Source organism: Panicum virgatum, chromosome 5K (assembly GCF_016808335.1).
Source record: "Panicum virgatum strain AP13 chromosome 5K, P.virgatum_v5, whole genome shotgun sequence".
In the NCBI taxonomy this organism is placed as follows: domain Eukaryota; kingdom Viridiplantae; phylum Streptophyta; class Magnoliopsida; order Poales; family Poaceae; genus Panicum; species Panicum virgatum.
The window spans coordinates 47,066,094-47,084,596 of NC_053140.1; the positions used below are offsets into that span (position 1 = coordinate 47,066,094).

Below are 18,503 nucleotides of genomic sequence, written 5' to 3' on the forward strand. Positions count from 1 at the left end.
TTGCCTCTTGCATCAACATCTGGGACGAGGAAACACGCGGCATTTACTAGTTGGGATCCGGACCCCCAGGTCAGGACGCCGACACTAGTGTTTGGTAGTAGTACTGAGTTGATGAGCACACGGCAATGAAGAACCAGAAGTTGATTGCAGAACCTACGGTTAACGCATGGCTTCTTCAGTGTATAAGCAGCGGCATTGTTTTAAGTCGTTCAATCTGATGTAATCATATGTTGAAAACACTGTACGTGCGCACCCTTTGTGTTTACTAGAAAGTCATTTAACGTGAGTATTTTTCCTTGGGATGATAATTTCATGCAATGCAAGTTCGTTTCAAAGAGAAAATCTTGATACAAGTTTAATTGGTAGCCCCTCGTCCTAAAAAGAGGTGCGGATCACCTCTAACGTTGAAACAAACTTTGAAAATCTTGATACCGCACCCGGCCGGATCTCTTTCAACTCTAGCGAAATCGCTTCCGGGGTTTGAACAATTGGGAAAACTAACGTTGGTCTATAATAATTTGCGCCTTTCAAAGTCATGCACGGTGTGTGCTCTTTTCTAGCACACTTGACAGTTACCAGACCAAAAAAAGAAGGCGGTGTTTAATCCAAAAAAAAGTTAATTGGATTCGTGCCATTACAATTCTGCAAGTTTAGAGTTCTGTCATTACTATTCACATATTTTGAAATATGCCATCACAATTCGTTCTTTGCTTGAAACGTGTCATTTTGTATGTATTTAATGTTTTTGGGTCCACTCACATATCTCAGTATTTTTTATGGTCCAAATTGTCCCCGCTCCCTCTCTTCTCTCCACTTGCTGACATGTGGGACCCATGTCATCTTCTTCCTCCTTCCTTTCTTCTTCCCTTCATCCCCTCTCCCCTTCCTCTCCGCGGCAGCCCAGAGCGCGCCGCCCATGGCCCAACGCCACGCCGCCGGCCGCCGCGGCTCCAAGCCGGAATGGGCGCGCCGCCGGCCGCCACCGCTTGAAGGCTGCAGGAGCATCGCCACTCTGCATGGACCAGGACCTACCGGCGGCGGCAAGGGAGCTCTGCTGGGAGATGGCGTGCGGCTGGGATTCCTCCTTGAGGACTAAAATAATTACCAGGTATCACTGTTTGCTACAGCAGAGCTCACGACTTCTTGGTTTTGGAAATCTAGGTTCTTGATCATGAGTGGCGTCTCCTTGTCATGCGGCTCTAGGAGACTCCTGTTTGTGTGCTCCACATCCGCTCCGCCATGCCGCCTTGCACACCAGGGAGATTGGATTGTGGATTGGATTGTCTGATTTCTTCCATGTCCTGAACACCAGGGTAGTCCCCAGTCCCCACATCGCCGACCGCGCCGCGCCGCGCCCGGACGAGGCGCTGGGCTCCAGCTTCGACGCCGAGAAGCGCGAGATACGGGATCTGGAGGAGCCCCTCTCCAAGCTCAAACCCATGGCCGAGCAGTTCGTCCGCCCTCCCTCGCTTCCCACGTCGCCTGCGGGCCGGGCGCCGGCCCATCCTCCCGAGCTACTTCCCCCGAGCCTCCCCTCCCGGCTCCAATGGCCGCCACCGTGTTCGGAGGAGGCGCTGGTCTCCAACTCCGCCGCCAAGGAGCGCAAGATGCGGGGATTAGGAGGAGCTCCTCTCCAAGCTCAACCCCATGGCCGAGGAGCTCGTCCCGCCCTCCCTCACCTCTCTCGGCGCCGGCGGCGCCCGCGCCGCTCTTCCCCACCTCCCTCGTGCTTTGTCCCCGTGCAAAGCGGCCTCGCCAGGCCGCTGCTGCTCACCGGCGACGAGATGAAGACGAGAAGAGAAAAGGAGAAGAATGGACGGAGGAAGGGGATGACATGTATGCCCGGATGTTTAGTGAGTGGAGAGAGGATTACAACATAAATATTTTAGTCTATACGGTAATATGAATGTCTTCACGTGGGCCTAAAGTAGCCATAACCGTAGAAAATAAATCGGGTAGAAAGAAAATAGTAATGACATATATTTTAAATACATGAATAGTAAAAACTGAATTTTGAATTTGTAGAATTATAATGACACGAATCTAATTAATAAAATAAAAGAAAACGCGGTGTCGTAGACTCCGATTTCGGGTAGGTCCACGACGGACCATCCGACCGAGATCCACTTGAGCTGCAGCTGCTCGACGTCGAGCCCATCCATTGTACACACGACTGCTAGCTAAGCTATTGTGACCGCAGGCAGGCAACCTTTGCCCTGTATGTATAGTACTTCCCTCCCTGGCCGACTCCTTTTCCCGCCCATCTCTCGATTTTGTGTAGTACTTCCCTCCCTGGCTCACGGAGCAAGCTGCAGCTGCCCGTCGATCCTGGAAGCCTCCCGCTCCAGCTTCCCCTTCGAGCACACATGACTGCTGGGGCACGAGCAGGGTTTACAAAATCGGTGGAAACCGGTCCGGTTCCGGTTTGGGCAGGTACCAAACCGGCTCAAATTTAAATTTAAATTCAAAAAAATAAAAAATTTCTAAACAATTTCTAAAAATACTTCAAGATGTGCCGAATCTAATAGTGTCAAATTTTCTCAAAAAATCGTTCGTTTAACATACTTTTCGGGCATTTAAAGTTAAACAAAAAAAGGAAAAAAATGAGACGGCCCATTAAGGCCCACTTGATAAACCGGTCAAACTGGCCGGTATACCGTTCCAAACCGGTTACATATGCGATTTTGAATTTGGATTTGAATTCAAACCGGTCAAACCGGCCGGTAAACCGGTCTAATCGGCCGGTATACCGGTACGAACCGGTTGAATTGAGTTTTTTGAATTCAAATTTGAATTCGACCGGTACCGACCGGTTTCCGACCAAACCGGACCGGTATACCGGTACCGGACCCCGGCGGTTTGGCCGGTCCGGTCGGTAAATTAAACCCTGGGCACGAGCGGCAGGAATGCCGTCCCGGAAAGGCAAGACACCCGTGGCCGGCCGGTAGGTCGAGCGGGGAGCCAATTCCCTCAATGCCATTAAAATTTTACCCAATCCTTTGAGTGCCATTGACCCCACATGTCATAGACACAAAAAAATCCCTTCAATGCCATTTAGGTACCGTTTGGATGTATATATTGGAGCCTGGAATTCGGAATTGGCATTGGGGCACCTCAATTTTGCTGTTTGGATGGCCTATGTATTGCTGGCTGGGCATTCACTCCAATGCCAAACGGTATTCCGCTCCACGCAACACCTCCTCCCGCAATGTCCTGCCTCTCAGCTCCGTATTGGGCGGAAATCACCCTCCCCACTCCCGCAACTCTCTCCCCTTAGCTCTCTCTCTCTCACTCCGGCATGGAGCTCGACCCGAGGGGGGCGCGGCGGCTCCGGCGGAGAAGGTCGGGCGCGGAGGCTCCGGCGGAGAAGGAAGAGCGTGGCGGCTCCGGCAGAGAAGGACGGTCGCGGCTCCGCCTCGAGCTCCCCACGGCGCCATCGCGCTTCGCCCGCCTTGGACGCCGTCGTCGAGCTTTGCCCACCATGGATGCCGCCGTCGAGCTCCCCTCTCGGTCAATCTCCCACCCGGCCGGCGCTCCCTTCTTCCTTGCGGCCGGCGCTCCCTTATTTCTTGCGGACGGGCGCCCTTTCTCGCGACCGGCGCGCCCTCCCCTCTCGTGGCCGGCACCCTTTCCTCGCCGGCGCGGTCCCCCCTCCTCCTCCTTCCTCGCCGGCGCGGCCCCCTCCTCCTCCTTCGTCTCCGACGCGGCCCCCCCTCCTCATCCTTCCTCGCCGGCGCGGCCCCCTCCTCCTTCTTCCTCGCCGACGCGCCCTCTACGGCCGTGCCGCTCTGTTCTGCCCCTCAGCGCCCCACGCCGCTCCACCGCGCCCCTCTGCCGCGCATCCTGCTCCACTCCCCCTACTTTGCTCAGCTCCGCCGCCGCGGAAGTGGAATCTGGCGCGAGAAGGAGCAGTGGAGAGAGGATGTGGATGGTCAGTTCTCAATTTTGCATAAGCACATCCAAACATGAATTGGCATTGGCTCCCAGTTCAATTCCATCTACCAATGTCAAGGACATCCAAACGATTGCTTTGGCATTGAGCTCATTTCAATATTTGGCCTGATTTGGTATTGAACTCAATAAAATGCCAAGGCTTTCAACGTAGACATCCAAACGGAGCCTTAGTGGCATTCAAGGAATTTGCAGAAATTTCAATGGGAATTAACTCGTCGGGCGGGGGGTGAGTGAAATTGAAGCACCTTTCCAAGGGATTTTGTAGGATTCGGAGGCCGAGGATGAGGACGACGGCAAGTGGCAGGCAGCGGCCGCAGCTACACGCCACAGCAGCACCAGCAGCCACCAGCACGGCGTGCCTGCCTGCTTTCCCAGAGCCACATGCCGACATGCGTACAGGGAAGAGAAAGACGACCCCTCGCCGCGGTCACTGCTCGATGGGCCCCGCAGCAGCTGCAGCGGCTCGTTCTCTCTCTCTCCCTCGGCCGCGCGCTGCTCCTGTGACTGACGCGACGCGAGGACTGCAGCTGACCGACGCGACCCGTCGTCGTCTACCCCTGCGTGCGTCCTGAGGTGGCCACCTCTCCTCTCGCCGCTCCGCTCATGGGTCATGGGCTTCCTCGTGAAGGCTAGGCAAGTAGGCAGCGAGCAATCACTACCCGGCATGCGAGACCGGCCATAAACGCTGGGCGCTCGGGCTAGCTAGGGCACTAGCTAGCTCCGTGTCCGTGGTGGTGCGCGGTGCTGTGACTGTGCGCACATGGCGACCTGCCTGCCACTGCGTGCAACGCCGAATAATTAGATATTTACCCGTAAATCCCGTAAACATTAAAAAAACGTCACATCAAATATTTTGATACATATATGGAGTATTAAATGAAGTCTATTTATAAATTTTTTGGATGGATGGGATGTAAATCGCGAGACGAATCTGATGAGTCTACTTAATCCATGATTTTGCAACAGTGATATTACAGTAACCATCCGCTAATTATAAATTAATCATGTATTAATTAGCATCATTAGATTCGTCTCGCGATTTACAACCTATCTATGCAAAAAAATTTATAAATAGATTTTATTTAGTACTTTATATTAGCAAGATTTCATTGCAAATTTTTTTTGCGTTCGAAGCAAACACGGCCTCAATTCGAGCGCTTGTACGTGTCGGTGGCACTGTACATATCATCGTACCGCTGCTAGTACACCGGACGGACGGCAAGTGATGCGTCCGATGTTTAGACTAGACGCTTAGCATGGCACGCATGCGATCGGGGATCAACGCAACTAATCCTACAAGTCGCAAAAAAAAACGCAACTAATCTTACGACCACTGATGAACGGCACCGTTGTGGATTTGTGATCCATCTCTTCGTGGCAAAAGCACTAGTCCTTTGCGCGCGCCTTTGCGCGCTGTTGCTTGTTGGTTTTAATATTTACTTTGAAAATAAGTACTGATACGACAATTAACATATATTAAAAACGAAGGTCTGGTAAATAATAAGGTACAATAGCAAGTTGGAGATATCAGTGCATTGAAGTTCGCTGAAGTACCACTAATTACATAGGTAGGTAGATATCTAGCATATTTATTTATATCATATATTATAGGTGAACTTGAGATAGTAGATTGATACATTGTGTTTCCCTGCATTTTTTTTGTTAGACATGTAGCATTCTTTTATTTTCTTGTTGCGTGTGTTTAATACATGAAGTGGTAGTAATGCATGATGTAGGTGCTGTTTAAAATGACAACGTCAATTTACCTGAGCATCAGCAATCACAAGGTCAATATGTTGCAATGGACCAGTATCATTTTGGCCACGGAATTCCCATTTCCTGCAGACACGAACACATATTGTTTTGCGGTAATCCTTTGGCTGTAGAATCGATAATGGATTGAAAACCATCTTTGTGTCAGCCTGTGTAAGAAAATATAAAGCAGGCAATAGAAAATATATTAGTACAGTTCTGAAAGTATATATTATTCGAATTCTAAAGGTCAAATAATGAAAGTAATAAACATAAGCAAAAAATGTTTATATTATAATAAAATCTTACCTATTAATATATTAAACTAAGATCGTTTGTATACTCTGATTATTAATTCCTATTACAAATTCGTAGAGGAATTCATAGCTGAAAATACTTCTGGATATACAATATTTTTAGTTGTATCAGTGCAAGTTCCATCTTCATTTTCTATAAGAATCTTTAAGCCCTTATTCGACGTGACTCTAGAGATAGCAACATATAACTGTCCATGATTAAAAACTGGTTTTTTTTAAATAGACTCCGACTGTGGATAGTGTCTGTCCTTGACTTTTGTTTATTGTCATAGCATAACATACCCTTATAGGGAACTGCCTTCTTTCTAATACAAATGGCAATTTTTGAGTTTTTAGTGTCAGATTTATGCGAGGAATTAATACTCGACGGCCAGCAAATGTTCCTGTCATTATACTTGCTTCTAAAACCATACTGCCTAGTGCTGTTATTAGCAGTCTTGTGCCATTGCAGAGTCCAATTGATTGGTTCAAATTGCGTAATAACATGATAGGAACTCCTACCTTTAGATTCAGCTCATGGGTAGGGAAGTTATTTCCATTCAATGAATTTAATAGCTCAACTGGATACAGGATGTCATAGGATTCATGACTGTCAGGAGATTTAACAACTCTATCACAACTTAGATATTGCTTCTCTTTTCCAGGAAGTAACGAAACTATATAGGAATTGATTTCATCAACTGAGTCATTAGTTGGGCATAAGATAGCTCGACTTTGCAAATAGTCTACATTTTTATATTGACTTTGCAAATCACCATAAACAGCATTAACTAAAGTTGGTATATTTTCTGATTCAGGTTTCAGCAGCAGATCCTCAGGTACTTGTATAAGCCTTTCGTCTGAACAATTATCTGATGTTGGTATTCCTGTTCTACCCTCACCAATAGCAAGAATCCATTCACTAAATTCTGATAATTCTTTTTCTGTTCCTTGATCTAAACCAGGTACTTGCAGTCTCATATTTCTTTTCAATGGAAGAATTTTAATAAAAGACCATAGTGATGAGTTAATGATGGCAGCATCAACTATTTGAGGTCTTGAGCCACCTTCAATAACAGGTAATATTTGTCGTGGATCACCACCAAGAACAACAACTTTCCCACCAAATGGTATGGAACGAAGATCAGAATTATAAGTAGATAATATATCACGAAATGTTCTATCTAGTGTCTCAAAAGCTCTTCTATGTGTCATCAGAGCCTCATCCCATATTACTAAAGATGTTTCTTATATAAGTTGAGCTAACATTGTTCCACGTTTGATGTCGCAGACTGTGTCATCATCTAAATCACATGGAATCTTGAACCTAGAATGTGCTGTGCGGCCACCTGGAAGTAGTAGAGATGCAACACCAGATGATGCAACTGTCAACACAATTTTTTCGTTACCCCGTAAATATGTTACTATAGTGTTCCATAAATATGTTTTTCCAGTTCCACCATAACCAGAAACAAAATAAAACGCAGGTTTGCCTTCATTAACTGCTCTTATTATAGTGTGGAAGGCTTGTAGCTGCTCATCATTTAGACTTTTTATCATATTTTCAGATCTTAACAAAAGCTCAGTGGCATCATATTGCATTTCTTCTTCAATTAGGCGATTTCCAGTAGCAAGGGTTGGTAAAGAAGTTCTTGAAGGTATATTGTGATTTCTAATGTTACCACCATTCTGTGCAAACAATGTTTCTAAGTCATCAAGGAGGAAATTTTTTAAAGAAGGTTCTGGGATAACATATGCGTTGTCGCCAATATTTTCTTTGAATTGGTATTGAATATCATCCGCCATTAGTCTCCACACTTTTTCAAAAAAGGCATATTCATCGGTAACTTCACAAAATAAAAGCATAGTAACGAATAACTGTCTCAATTGCGGTGAAGTTGCCCAAGTTGCAGCCTCGTCAAAGGCATTGTACCATTCTTGATCATTTCCAAGTAAGCCTCTAGCATTACAGGCTGCTTTAAAAGTAGGATAGGTGATGCCTTCATATGTTCTAACATCTTCATAGCTTTGAGCTCATTTGACAGTCATAAGAAGAATTCTAAGATAATAGCGCTCTCCAACAGAAGGATGCACATAATAGAGCCTACCAATTTTTCCTTTAGATTGTCTAGGTTCCCATATTCTTTTATCTTTAACCCACCGCCATTTGGAAGGGAATTCCAAATATGTTAAAGATCTCGCTGATTCATATGTTCTATTAGCAGTGAACCATTCGGTTAACATTGTTTTTTTGAGGAATTCATCTGATATAATTTCTGCCATATTGGCATTGGTATCATAGTTTATATTGTTTTCATATGGCAAATGTACTGGAAGTCTTTCGACAGCTGGATAGTGACGGTGAATATCAAAGCCAAATATACGCCAGCAGGCATCCTGTTCACATATGTAACGGCAATCAAGGTATTCTTTTACTTCATTTCTTGCCTGGGTTTCTTCATCTTCTGGCACATCCTCTCCATTGCGCAAACGTTGCAGATAAATCTTGCTGCAATCTGGACCTTTAGTTACATATTTGAATAGATACTTGATAAATATTCCTTTGTTGCACCACTCTATATTTATATGAGCTTGATATTTTTTGAGTAAATAGAGATTATGAGGCACAACCCATTGATTAGATAATTTGTGTGTACCTTTAATAACAAACCGACCATTATCAGGTCGTTTATATACAGCAAACCCATTCTGGTCAATAGTAGTTTCTTCCTGAATTTTTTTTGGAAATCCCTTTGAACACTTTCCATCTTTCATACATGGAGCATTTGGATTATATACTCCACATGGGCCATGTATCATATGCTCTGCGACTAAAGCATATCCTAATGGATCTTCTTTTGGATCAGGAATTTCAGCACTAATGTGGTGATCAATTAAAGCTGGAGTTGGGTTGGTGGTATCTTCCACTAACCATATTATAATATGCGCATGAGGTAATCCTCTTTTTTGGAACTCAACCGTAAAGCTGCAATAAGAAAAGTTGTATGGAAAGGGAGGTTAATTAGAACATTTGATGATTTATTACTAAGTACAGTTTCGAATTCTAATTGTTCAGGATTTGAGAGACCAAAGGAAAATAGTTTACCTGCTGCAACAGGACCAAAAATTTTACCACTTCGGAGGTCATCGAGTAGCTCTTCCAATTTCATGTTATATACTCTAACCACAATATCTGCTCTATCTGTTGGTTTTTGCCCAGGTTCAAGTATTCCTAAAGTGATTTCTTCCCAATTTGGATTGCAAGTGAATGTTATGAAGAAATCAGGAGGGCCAAACACTCGACAGATAGCTACGCCATCATGGTAATTCTGGACCATATACCTTCGTCCACCAGTATGAGAAGCTGGTAATACAGTTAGTTTTCCCATTTCACTACCATCTATGCAACCACGACCAACAGCATCTGCTATCCCTTGTAAATTTTCCACTCTGAATTTATCTTGGTTTTTCAAGATAAACCATAATCTATTTTCATCTATTGCAGCTCTGGCATCAACTTTTGCTTGGCTAGATAAGAGGCCATAACATAGAAATGGGTTTGGTTGTCCCTTCCTATAGTGGAAATGGTATCTATAATAATCTTGCATTGTCATTTTTACACGTTTTTTTCCCTCCAGTATCAGCACCTCTGTATAAAATTCCAACTTGAAATCGTCTTTCACCATATGGGAATAAAAGTGGATACTGGAGCGCCATATATGCTGGATGCAAGCTAGAAATCTGTCGTAGATGACCTGATCTAGATTCGATAATAATGTCCCATTTAAAGTTATCAAGAGAAAAATCCCCAACGACAAGCATTGCCAGTTCGTCGGTGCTGGGTAAGTTGTACTGCACAACATCACCTTCATCAGCACCGACGATTCTAATAATGAATTCTTCATCACCATGCTCTTGCAATCTGTCTCGAGCCATCCTGAATTTCTGCGCAAATGGATTATGATCATCAAGCATTTTAATGAGTTCTTGCACGATATCAGGGTCAAGAGGTTCATCATTTCTATCAGCTGGATGTAGTGCGCTTAGTCTATTTCTCACTTCATTTGCAGTATCATATATATATAATTGAATAAATTTTGGTGCTGATCCATCAGGTGGTAACAGAGAACCAATTCTGTGATGCACTTGGCCATGTATTTTAAACACAGGAGGTCCACGGCCATCATTAACACTTTTGTCTATATTCGCTCCCATGGATGTGAAAGCGAATAAACAGTTATACTGGCGGATGTTACGCATGAATTTTTTTGAATGATGGTCACCATCATATCTCGCTAGTGAAGCGAGTGGTTCTGGACGTGGACGGTAAGGAGGAATTGTGATCTTCCCAGCTTTACAACAGGAATTATAGATAATTTTGTTTTGCTGGCAAGAATCAGTCTTTATCCGTTCCTGGTACCAGAAAATAGCATGGCAATATTTGCATTGATAATCTGGAGACCCCATATATGATCTATCCAAATATGATGCTGTGTATTTACATATAATGAGAATTCCGAAATCCAGACATGTTCAATTGGAGGAAGTTTTTATTCCCATCGAGTAGATTAGTCGTGCAGAGGGAAGTGCAATCAATAAAATTTCCCATATTGCGGGACCAAAGTAATAGGAAAACATATATTAGTAATATGTTTGGATTTCTAAGAGATGCACATGGAGATACATCAATGCATAATCAGGGCACTATAGTACGTTTGAGTGCATTTATGTATTCTTCTGTGAAATGTCCATATCCTCCAGTTAATGCCTCTCCGTTTTGAATAGCTATTGATTATGTATAATATAATATATTGTTGTATATTTGTGTGTCATAAGTGTAGTTGCGCGGCCATTGGACAGAGCATGTATGCAACAAATTAGATTTAATTGTGGCTGAAAAGTATTATAAATAGATCTGAATACAAAATGAGTTGAAGTGATGAATTTCTAATTTGTACCTGCAGAAGCGGCACGTTTCTGTTTCATATATTTCATTCTCTTGGATCTGCAATCTGATGCATTTAATATAATTGGGCTATATAGACCTGTACCAGAATCAGACCTTCTTCGCTTTGATGTAGCACTATGATTATTGTCACTATGTACTTTAGAGACAATAAGAAGCAGTAAGAGGGCAGTGGCAGACATTACAGAGAAGTAAATTGTAACAAATATATATAATTGTATATACATACTGGCTGTGAGAGGCGCCTCATCTATGTTATCATAATAACTGGACATGATTTATGCAACCAGTTGTTGCAGATACTGATAAGACTGTAACCTTCAATTAATAGAAAGTAATATTGTAGAAGGGAAAGAAGTTAGCAAATTGGTGAGCTAGACACATTATTTACTGAAATTCGTATTATGAGGAAAAGATGAGATAGTAGGAGTCTAAAAATTTAATGATCATGCACAACCAGTCCAATGTTATATACACAATTGTACATATGACCCTCACAAGAATAAATGTTTAGTAAACAGATTTCAATCGAAAGTGTAAGGACAGTTGTTATTATTACAGTAGTCCATACGGAAATCAAAGCAAAGTACTGATCAATGATAAAATATAAAAATCAAGGAAACAGAAAATAGACAAATATAATACAAATACGCTAGTACACTGGGAAAACAGAGAAAAAGGGAAAGGAACAATTTAAATTTCAGTGCAGCGAAAGAGAAAAATTTCCAAAAAAGAGGAGTCCAAATAATTTAGCAACAGAAATTTAAAATTAGGAAATCAAAAATAGCTACATTAGTTATTTTCTAGGTTTTCCTTTTTTTTCCTCAGCTAGCTTAATAGCGGTCAGATGTTGCTATCTGGAAGAGGATTTATTTTATAACCTATTACTTGTTCTAAGCAAATTTCTCTATAAATTATTTGGTTATTGTAATAATAATTTGTCACTTTCAACCCATAGAATATTTGTAGAAAGGAAACTGTTTTTAAACATGCTTTTTCAAAAGCTATAATAGGCCTAGAAATTGCAGGTTCCCACAAAAACAATTGATGTCTTGGTGCTAGCAATTCCAATTGTGGTAGTTCAAGCTCAACTCCGCATAATATTGTGGAATCGTCTGCAATTTCTGTGATTAGAGATGCATATGGTAAACGGCATATTGAAACCGCAGCATGAAGAAGTGCCATGGAAGAAGGGCCAGCTATAAACATAGTCTCTTGGAGGTCGGCAAATTTCGCAGGCCTGGTACCCCACACTATTATACAAAAATTGTAAAGAAGAAGAATATAAAAAGGTAAAGAAGAAGAATATAAAAAATGTAATAAAAATAAAATTCATAGAAGAATGTATTAGTAAAGTCCAGCTTGTGGCATAATGTTTTTAGTAAAAAACATTTGTAAGGGACAAATGACAGGGCATATTAATTACAAAAGGCATCTCAAAACAGAGGGCATGGTGTGCAATGATCAGGGAAAGAAAAGGACTGTTCTTATATATGTTTAGATATATCTTTTTAGTTTTACCTTGTTATGTTGCAATATCAACTTCACTTCTCTTACTACATTCCCCTCTCTATACAGTTACATATAAATATAAATGGGCCTATAACCATATGGAAGGCCCTAATATCTACACCTTTTTACATAGTAAAAGTAAAATGCATAGTTTACTGAAATTATAGTAGCATTTGAGATAAGGAGAAATTATTAAAGCAACAATCTGTAGTTACTTGACACTGCAAACTTGGTCAGCAGGAAATCAGTTGATGTAGTAATGAACTAATAGACCACGCTACCCAATTCAACTGATCTGCATACAACCAAAATGCAGAATATATATTAGGTAGATAATATAATATGTAACTGTATCTATTAGTGAAACCACAGGTTGTGCAATTAATCAGTATGTCACAAAGCTTTACTATAGATAATATCTTTTAGCCTGTCTCATATGGTCAAAACTGATTGTCTACCAACAGTTAATAAAATGAGGTCAACTACAGATTTAGCACAGCAGTAAAAAAAATGGCATATATAGTACAGATTTAGCGCAGCCTTGGCATAACCCAAAGCAAGAGCATTAGGCTGAAAGTACAGCACAGTAAATGGTATTGAATATATACCAAAAATTATGCAAAGTGAACAGGTCTAGATAGTATAAAAATAAAAGATAAACATACCTCGACTCAGTGTGAAAGGTTCTGAAGATTAGTTTTTTTTTTGCAGTGTAAAGCGTGTGCCTAAAAATAGGTAAACCAATGTATATGCACATCAGACTATAAGTAAATCCACCAGTCATAGTACTCTTGCATGCGGGCGAAAAAAAATGGACGAACATAGGCAATGGAAAGGGAAAGGGGCAGCACCTTTTCTGTCGTTTAATCGCCTCACCCAAGCTAGACTAACCAGATCGATGAACAGAGAGTCGCAGCTGGCGCAAGGCGAGGGGCGGCGGCGGCGTTGCCGACGCCGGCCCGGCGAGTACAACCGGACCAGCACCAGGAACGGTGGCTGCACTGGCAGAGCCTTCGATCAGAATAAAGAGAGCAATCCATAGTACTGATTGGGGAGGGGGGGATCGACGAACACAGGCAACAGATAGGGAAGGGGCAGTACCTTTTTTTTATCTGGTATATTCGCTTCACCAAACCTAGGGTAAGCAAATCGATGAATGAAGGAGCGCAGACAGCGTGAGGGCGGCGGTGGTGGCGTTGCCGACGCCGGCCCGGTGACCACAACCGGAGCAGCACAAGGAACAGTGGCTGTACTGATTGGGGAGGGGGGATCGACGAACACAGGCAACAGATAGGGAAGGGGCAGTACCTTTTTTTTATCTGGTATATTCGCTTCACCAAACCTAGGGTAAGCAGATCGATGAATGAAGGGGCGCAGACAGCGTGAGGGCGGCGGTGGTGGCGTTGCCGACGCCGGCCCGGCGACCACAACCGAAGCAGCACAAGGAACAGTGGCTGGACCGACGGTGCCTTCGATTGGGACAAAGGGAGTAAGAGGAGCGCACAGCGAGGAACAAAAAGTGTAAATGGCAGAATAGGAAAAAGAAACGCTGAACGGTAAGAAGATAAGGCAGACTCACACACAGTAAAAAACTTCGGGAGACTTCCATCCAATCCACACGTGGCGTCGAAACTCTAGCCAAGCACTACCACACGATACCCATCCAATGGTTACCGTACGATACATATCGGATGGATCTTTTTTTTTCTGCAGACGTGGATAGCCTAGGCGCCAGCCTAGCTTGGGAGCTTTAACATATAGAAATGTGTTCGTCTTCCATTTTGAACGAGGCCCGATTTCACGTTATATAGCTGCAACTTCGGGCCCAGATTGACCAGCATCATGAACTTCAGGCCCAGGTCCCTAGCATGAATATATGCAGCAGAAGAATGTGAGAATCAAGCATCCCACCTCTCAAAAAAATAAAAAATCAGTTAACCGCGTGATACCCTCCCCTAGCCAATGCTCCTATATCCATCGGAGGTTCTTCAACTTACTATACATTCATGCTAACTGCAAATACGGCGGATGCACCAATTGTCATAAGAAATAACATTGTGGGCATGTTAATTCTTACATACTTTGATATGGCCTAGAAAATTTAGCCATTCCTATTCAAAAGAAGAAACAATTAGTTGCATCCATAATCATGATAGATACATGGTGCTTGTGCAAGATCTTCCTTCAAATATAGTATGCATGCCTTATTATCTCAACCGTCATGAACACAAAACTAATGGGTCATAAGTTAAAGATAGGAACATTTATTCTATGCCCTGATCGCCAATAAACAAAACATAGCATCTTGTGCTACTACAAAAGTATATAAGTTAGCATCACAATTAATATAGAGGGTACTAGTATTGACACGCTAGTATGCATAGATGAGGCTGAGATGGGATGGTCGTGCGAGGGTCTTGGCGCCAGGGCTGGCACTAAGAAAGGAGGCAACTGTTGATCCGGTGACAGTGATATGGGTGAATCAGCATCTAGATCAGGAATTGATGGATATTGGATGCTTGTTTGGGATGGAGCTAGAGATGGCTGCAGAGAGGGTGAGGGTGAGTGTGAAAGTACCATAGAAGGAGAAGGTGAAGGTGGGTGAAGAAGATGCATTGGTGCTTGAGAAGGCCTATGCATAGGAGCTGACTTAGAGGTTGATGGTGATGGAGGATGAGAAATACGGGGTGAAGATGGTGGATGGGCATGGATAGATGGTGGTGAGTCCTTAGAACTATGAGGAGATAGTGAAGGTGAAACTTGAGATAAAGTCGGTGGAAAAGCAGGACTATAGATTGGCGAGACTTTAGCATTTGTATGAGGTGGCAAAGGTGCATATAAAGTTGGAGAGGGTGCATTCGATGGCTTTGATTGTAATTTTGGAAATGGTGATGGTGGGTGGGTATGTGATGGTGTAGGCACCGGAGCTATCCTTGCTTTTTGTGGTTTTGGAGCCAATGATAAAGAGAAGGAGGGGGGAGGTGAATGTGCCGGTGCATCCTTAATAGGTTGTGAGTTCGGAGGTGGTGATAGTGGGTAGGAATTGGGCAATGGATATATTGGTGCTATGTTATGGGAGTGTTGTTCTGGAGATGGTGGGCGGGTATGTGGTGTAGGTAATGGAGCAACCCCAGGTGTTTGTGATTTTAAAGGTGGTGATGAAGGAAGAAAGGAGGATGGAGAATGTATTGGTGCTATCGTAGGGGACTTTTTTAGAGCTGGTGATGGTGGATGGGTTTGCGATGACCTTGGTGTTGGAGCGACCCTAGGGGTTTTTGGATTTGGATTTGGTGATGGAGGGAGGACGGAGGACGGTGTACCTGTTGGAGCCATCAATGTTTGGTGGGTATGTGATGGGGCTGGAGATGTAGCTATTCTATAAATATTTGGTTTTGAAGGTGATGATGGAGGATGAGAGGAAGATGGCGAATGTATTGGTGGCGCCATAATAATAGACTTTGGTTCTGGACTCGATGGTGGGCGGTACTTCTGTAATGGTGCCGGTGCTAGAGCTACCCTTGGATTTTGTGGTTTCAGTGGTGGTGGTCGAGCGATTGAGGAGGGCGATGGATGCGTCATGGTTGTCATAGGGGGTTGCATTTTAGGAGATGCTGCTATAGAAGAATTTGTGCTAGAGTTTTGCTGTGAATTAAGTGAGTGTGCTGGAGAGATGGTTGGAGATGGAGCACGCGGTTGATGATTTGGCGATAGGGATGGAGATGGAGACAATGAGGTTTCTATTCCCGATCTTGACATCGGGGAAGAAGCCATTGTACTTTTTGGTGATGGCGCACGTGAAAATGTGTGTGGTTGAGGCTTTGGAGACAAGGGTGGAGATATCGGTGCTGGCATCGAGTGTTCATGTGGCAAATGTGACGGTGAAGGCGACAGTGATGACTTATGAGTCGGTGATGGGAGGAGGGATGTATAGTTTGACGGAATTGGCACCGGCGATGGAGCATTTGGAGGTGGGGCATGTGGATGTGGCAAAGGTGGATCCGTTGGTGATAGCATAGGCAGTGACATTGGTAAACCCTCAAAAGATGGGGATGCTAGAGGAGGCCGTGTTGCGTAATAGTCCGGAGACGCTGCTACGGAGGTGGACGGCACAAGGGCTGGAGATGGGGAGGGAGCCTGCTGCGATCCTGCAGGCGGTTCCGCCGTCTCAGCCGCCACGACCACCATCAGCTTTTGGCCTTGCCTGCACCGGCCGGCATCGCCGCTGATGAAGTAGAACGCCCCGGCTGTGCCCAGCACGTACGCCGAGTCGCCGTCGCTCCGCTTGCTTATGGGGTCCCTCACGTCGCATGCGTCGTAGTGGCGCTTGTCCACGACCAGCACGGAGTCGGCGCCCTTCTTGTACTCGAACACTAGAAATAAAGGGGGGCACGTCACAAATCAAATCCCTAGTACTAGATACGTACTTGACACGGATGAGTTGTGACAAAACTGAAGCATATTTGCAAACATACCGAGGGTGTCCGTGACCTTGAAGCGGTGGCGGGTGGCCCAGCGGCCGTAGCTCTCCGCCGGCTTGCCGACCCAGCCGTCCTGGTCGCCGACGTAGAACACGCCGCCGTGGGAGGTGGGCGCCGCCGCGGCAGCTACAAAGAACGCCGCGAGAACCAAGGCTAGAAAGACGCTAACGTCGCTACTGCAGGCCCTCATATTTGGTGGCACCGATTTGATGAGGTTTTTTTGAAACCTCTCATCTGGATTCATGCAGCTGTAGTATCTGTTCGTACATGCTTGTAAGATACAAACTTGAACACACTCACACTGACCGATTTGATGAGGTGTTGTGAGGCTGTGTTAGCATGCTGTGCATGCAGTACACAGATGATGTGCAATGTGGAAAGGGAGCTCGATCAAGCCCGAGCTTTATAAACACGCATGGCTTGGATAAGGTCACCGTGCTGCAGGGAGGTAGCAGGTGAGGCTAAAGAGCTAGCCGGTTAGCAACAGAAGAGCAGAGCAGAGAGCACCGCGAGCTGCTGCTTCCACGAAGCGCACCGGGCACTTTGCGTAGGAGGCGTCCTTGCCGTAATCATGAGTTGGCGTTTGAAGGGAGGCTGGCACGGACGCGCGCCTTTGCGTGCTAGGCCTGCAGCCGCTCCTGCAATCGGGACGCATGTGGCGCCAGGGTTAACCGAACCGTCGGTAACCGGTCCGGACCGGTTCCGGTTCGGTCCGGTATGAAATCGGTCCAAATTCAAAATTTAAATTTGAATTCAAAAAATGAAAAATTCCTAAAAAATTCCTAAAAATATTTCAAGGTGCAAAGAATCTAATGATGTCAAATTTTCTCAAAAATTCGTTCATTTAGTATGGTTTGCGGAATTTATAAGTTAAATAAAAAAATGTGCATACGAAAGTATACAAATACAATGTAAAAATAGTATAAAAAAGGGTTGGAATACAATGTAAAAATAGTATAAAAAAGGGTTGGAGGGTTCATTTAGACTAAAATATGTTGTACAAACATTTATTTAGTATATTTTGTGGGCATTTCAATTTAAACAAAAAAAAATTTGAATTTGATCGGTTACCATCCAAACCGGCCGGTATACCGGTCTAACCGACCGGTATACCGGTCGGGACCGGTTGAACGGGGAAGTTTGAATTCAAATTTGAATTCCACCAGTTCCGACCGGTAACCGGCCAAACCGGACCGGTATACCAGAACCGGAGGCCGGCGGTTACCGGTCACCGATGGGATACGTTAACCCTGTGTGGCGCCGGCTTGCCGCGGAACTCGAGCGGAAAAAGGCAGGGATGTTGCGTTACCCTGTCAGTTTCGATCTCGCTGAATTCAGCTTGGATGGCCCTTCCCTATTTTTTGTGGGCGAGATTGTGTAACGGCCGCTATTCAGCAATTACATTTTGGTTAAGTAGTAGTACTACTACTAAATCAAAGTGTTCTCGTTTTTTTTCTTTTTTGATTCGATCTACAGTAAGCGTTTCTCGTTCGCTCAGCATGTTTAGGTGAAGAGGAACGGCGGAATGTGGGGAACTCATGGGGC

At 44.3% G+C, this 18,503-nt stretch overlaps 2 protein-coding genes and 1 long non-coding RNA gene across 3 annotated transcripts; 1 reads left to right on the plus strand and 2 right to left on the minus strand.

Moving 5' to 3' along the window:
* Positions 1 to 818: 818 nt before the first annotated feature.
* On the plus strand, positions 819 to 1,915 carry LOC120707896. The gene is made up of 2 exons (XM_039992949.1): positions 819 to 1,108; positions 1,313 to 1,915. Exons 1-2 carry the CDS (start codon positions 834 to 836, stop codon positions 1,878 to 1,880), a joined length of 843 nt encoding a protein of 280 aa, XP_039848883.1. The 5' UTR covers positions 819 to 833; the 3' UTR covers positions 1,881 to 1,915.
* Positions 1,916 to 12,505: 10,590 nt separating this feature from the next.
* Positions 12,506 to 13,482, minus strand: LOC120710727. Its single transcript, XR_005689997.1, has 3 exons — positions 13,332 to 13,482; positions 13,146 to 13,205; positions 12,506 to 12,775 (listed from the first exon to the last, which is right to left on the minus strand). It is a non-coding gene; the product is annotated as an uncharacterized LOC120710727 (long non-coding RNA).
* An 801-nt stretch (positions 13,483 to 14,283) lies between these two features.
* On the minus strand, positions 14,284 to 17,148 carry LOC120710170 (early nodulin-like protein 2). Its single transcript, XM_039995827.1, has 3 exons — positions 16,953 to 17,148; positions 16,576 to 16,850; positions 14,284 to 14,343 (listed from the first exon to the last, which is right to left on the minus strand). Exons 1-3 carry the CDS (start codon positions 17,146 to 17,148, stop codon positions 14,284 to 14,286), a joined length of 531 nt encoding a protein of 176 aa, XP_039851761.1.
* Positions 17,149 to 18,503: the final 1,355 nt, after the last annotated feature.

What these genes read in the sequence shown, in the direction of transcription:
- LOC120707896 (XM_039992949.1), top strand. Translation starts at nt 834, where the DNA reads ATGTCATCTTCTTCCTCCTTCCTTTCTTCTTCCCTTCATCCCCTCTCC. An exon ending in AGGACTAAAATAATTACCAG is followed by an intron (nt 1,109 to 1,312) that starts GTATCACTGTTT and finishes CCTGAACACCAG; the next exon opens with GGTAGTCCCCAGTCCCCACA.
- LOC120710170 (XM_039995827.1), bottom strand. Translation starts at nt 17,148, where the DNA reads ATGAGGGCCTGCAGTAGCGACGTTAGCGTCTTTCTAGCCTTGGTTCTC. An exon ending in CAAGGTCACGGACACCCTCG is followed by an intron (nt 16,851 to 16,952) that starts GTATGTTTGCAA and finishes CTTTATTTCTAG; the next exon opens with TGTTCGAGTACAAGAAGGGC. An exon ending in CCCTTGTGCCGTCCACCTCC is followed by an intron (nt 14,344 to 16,575) that starts GTAGCAGCGTCT and finishes TATTCATGCTAG; the next exon opens with GGACCTGGGCCTGAAGTTCA.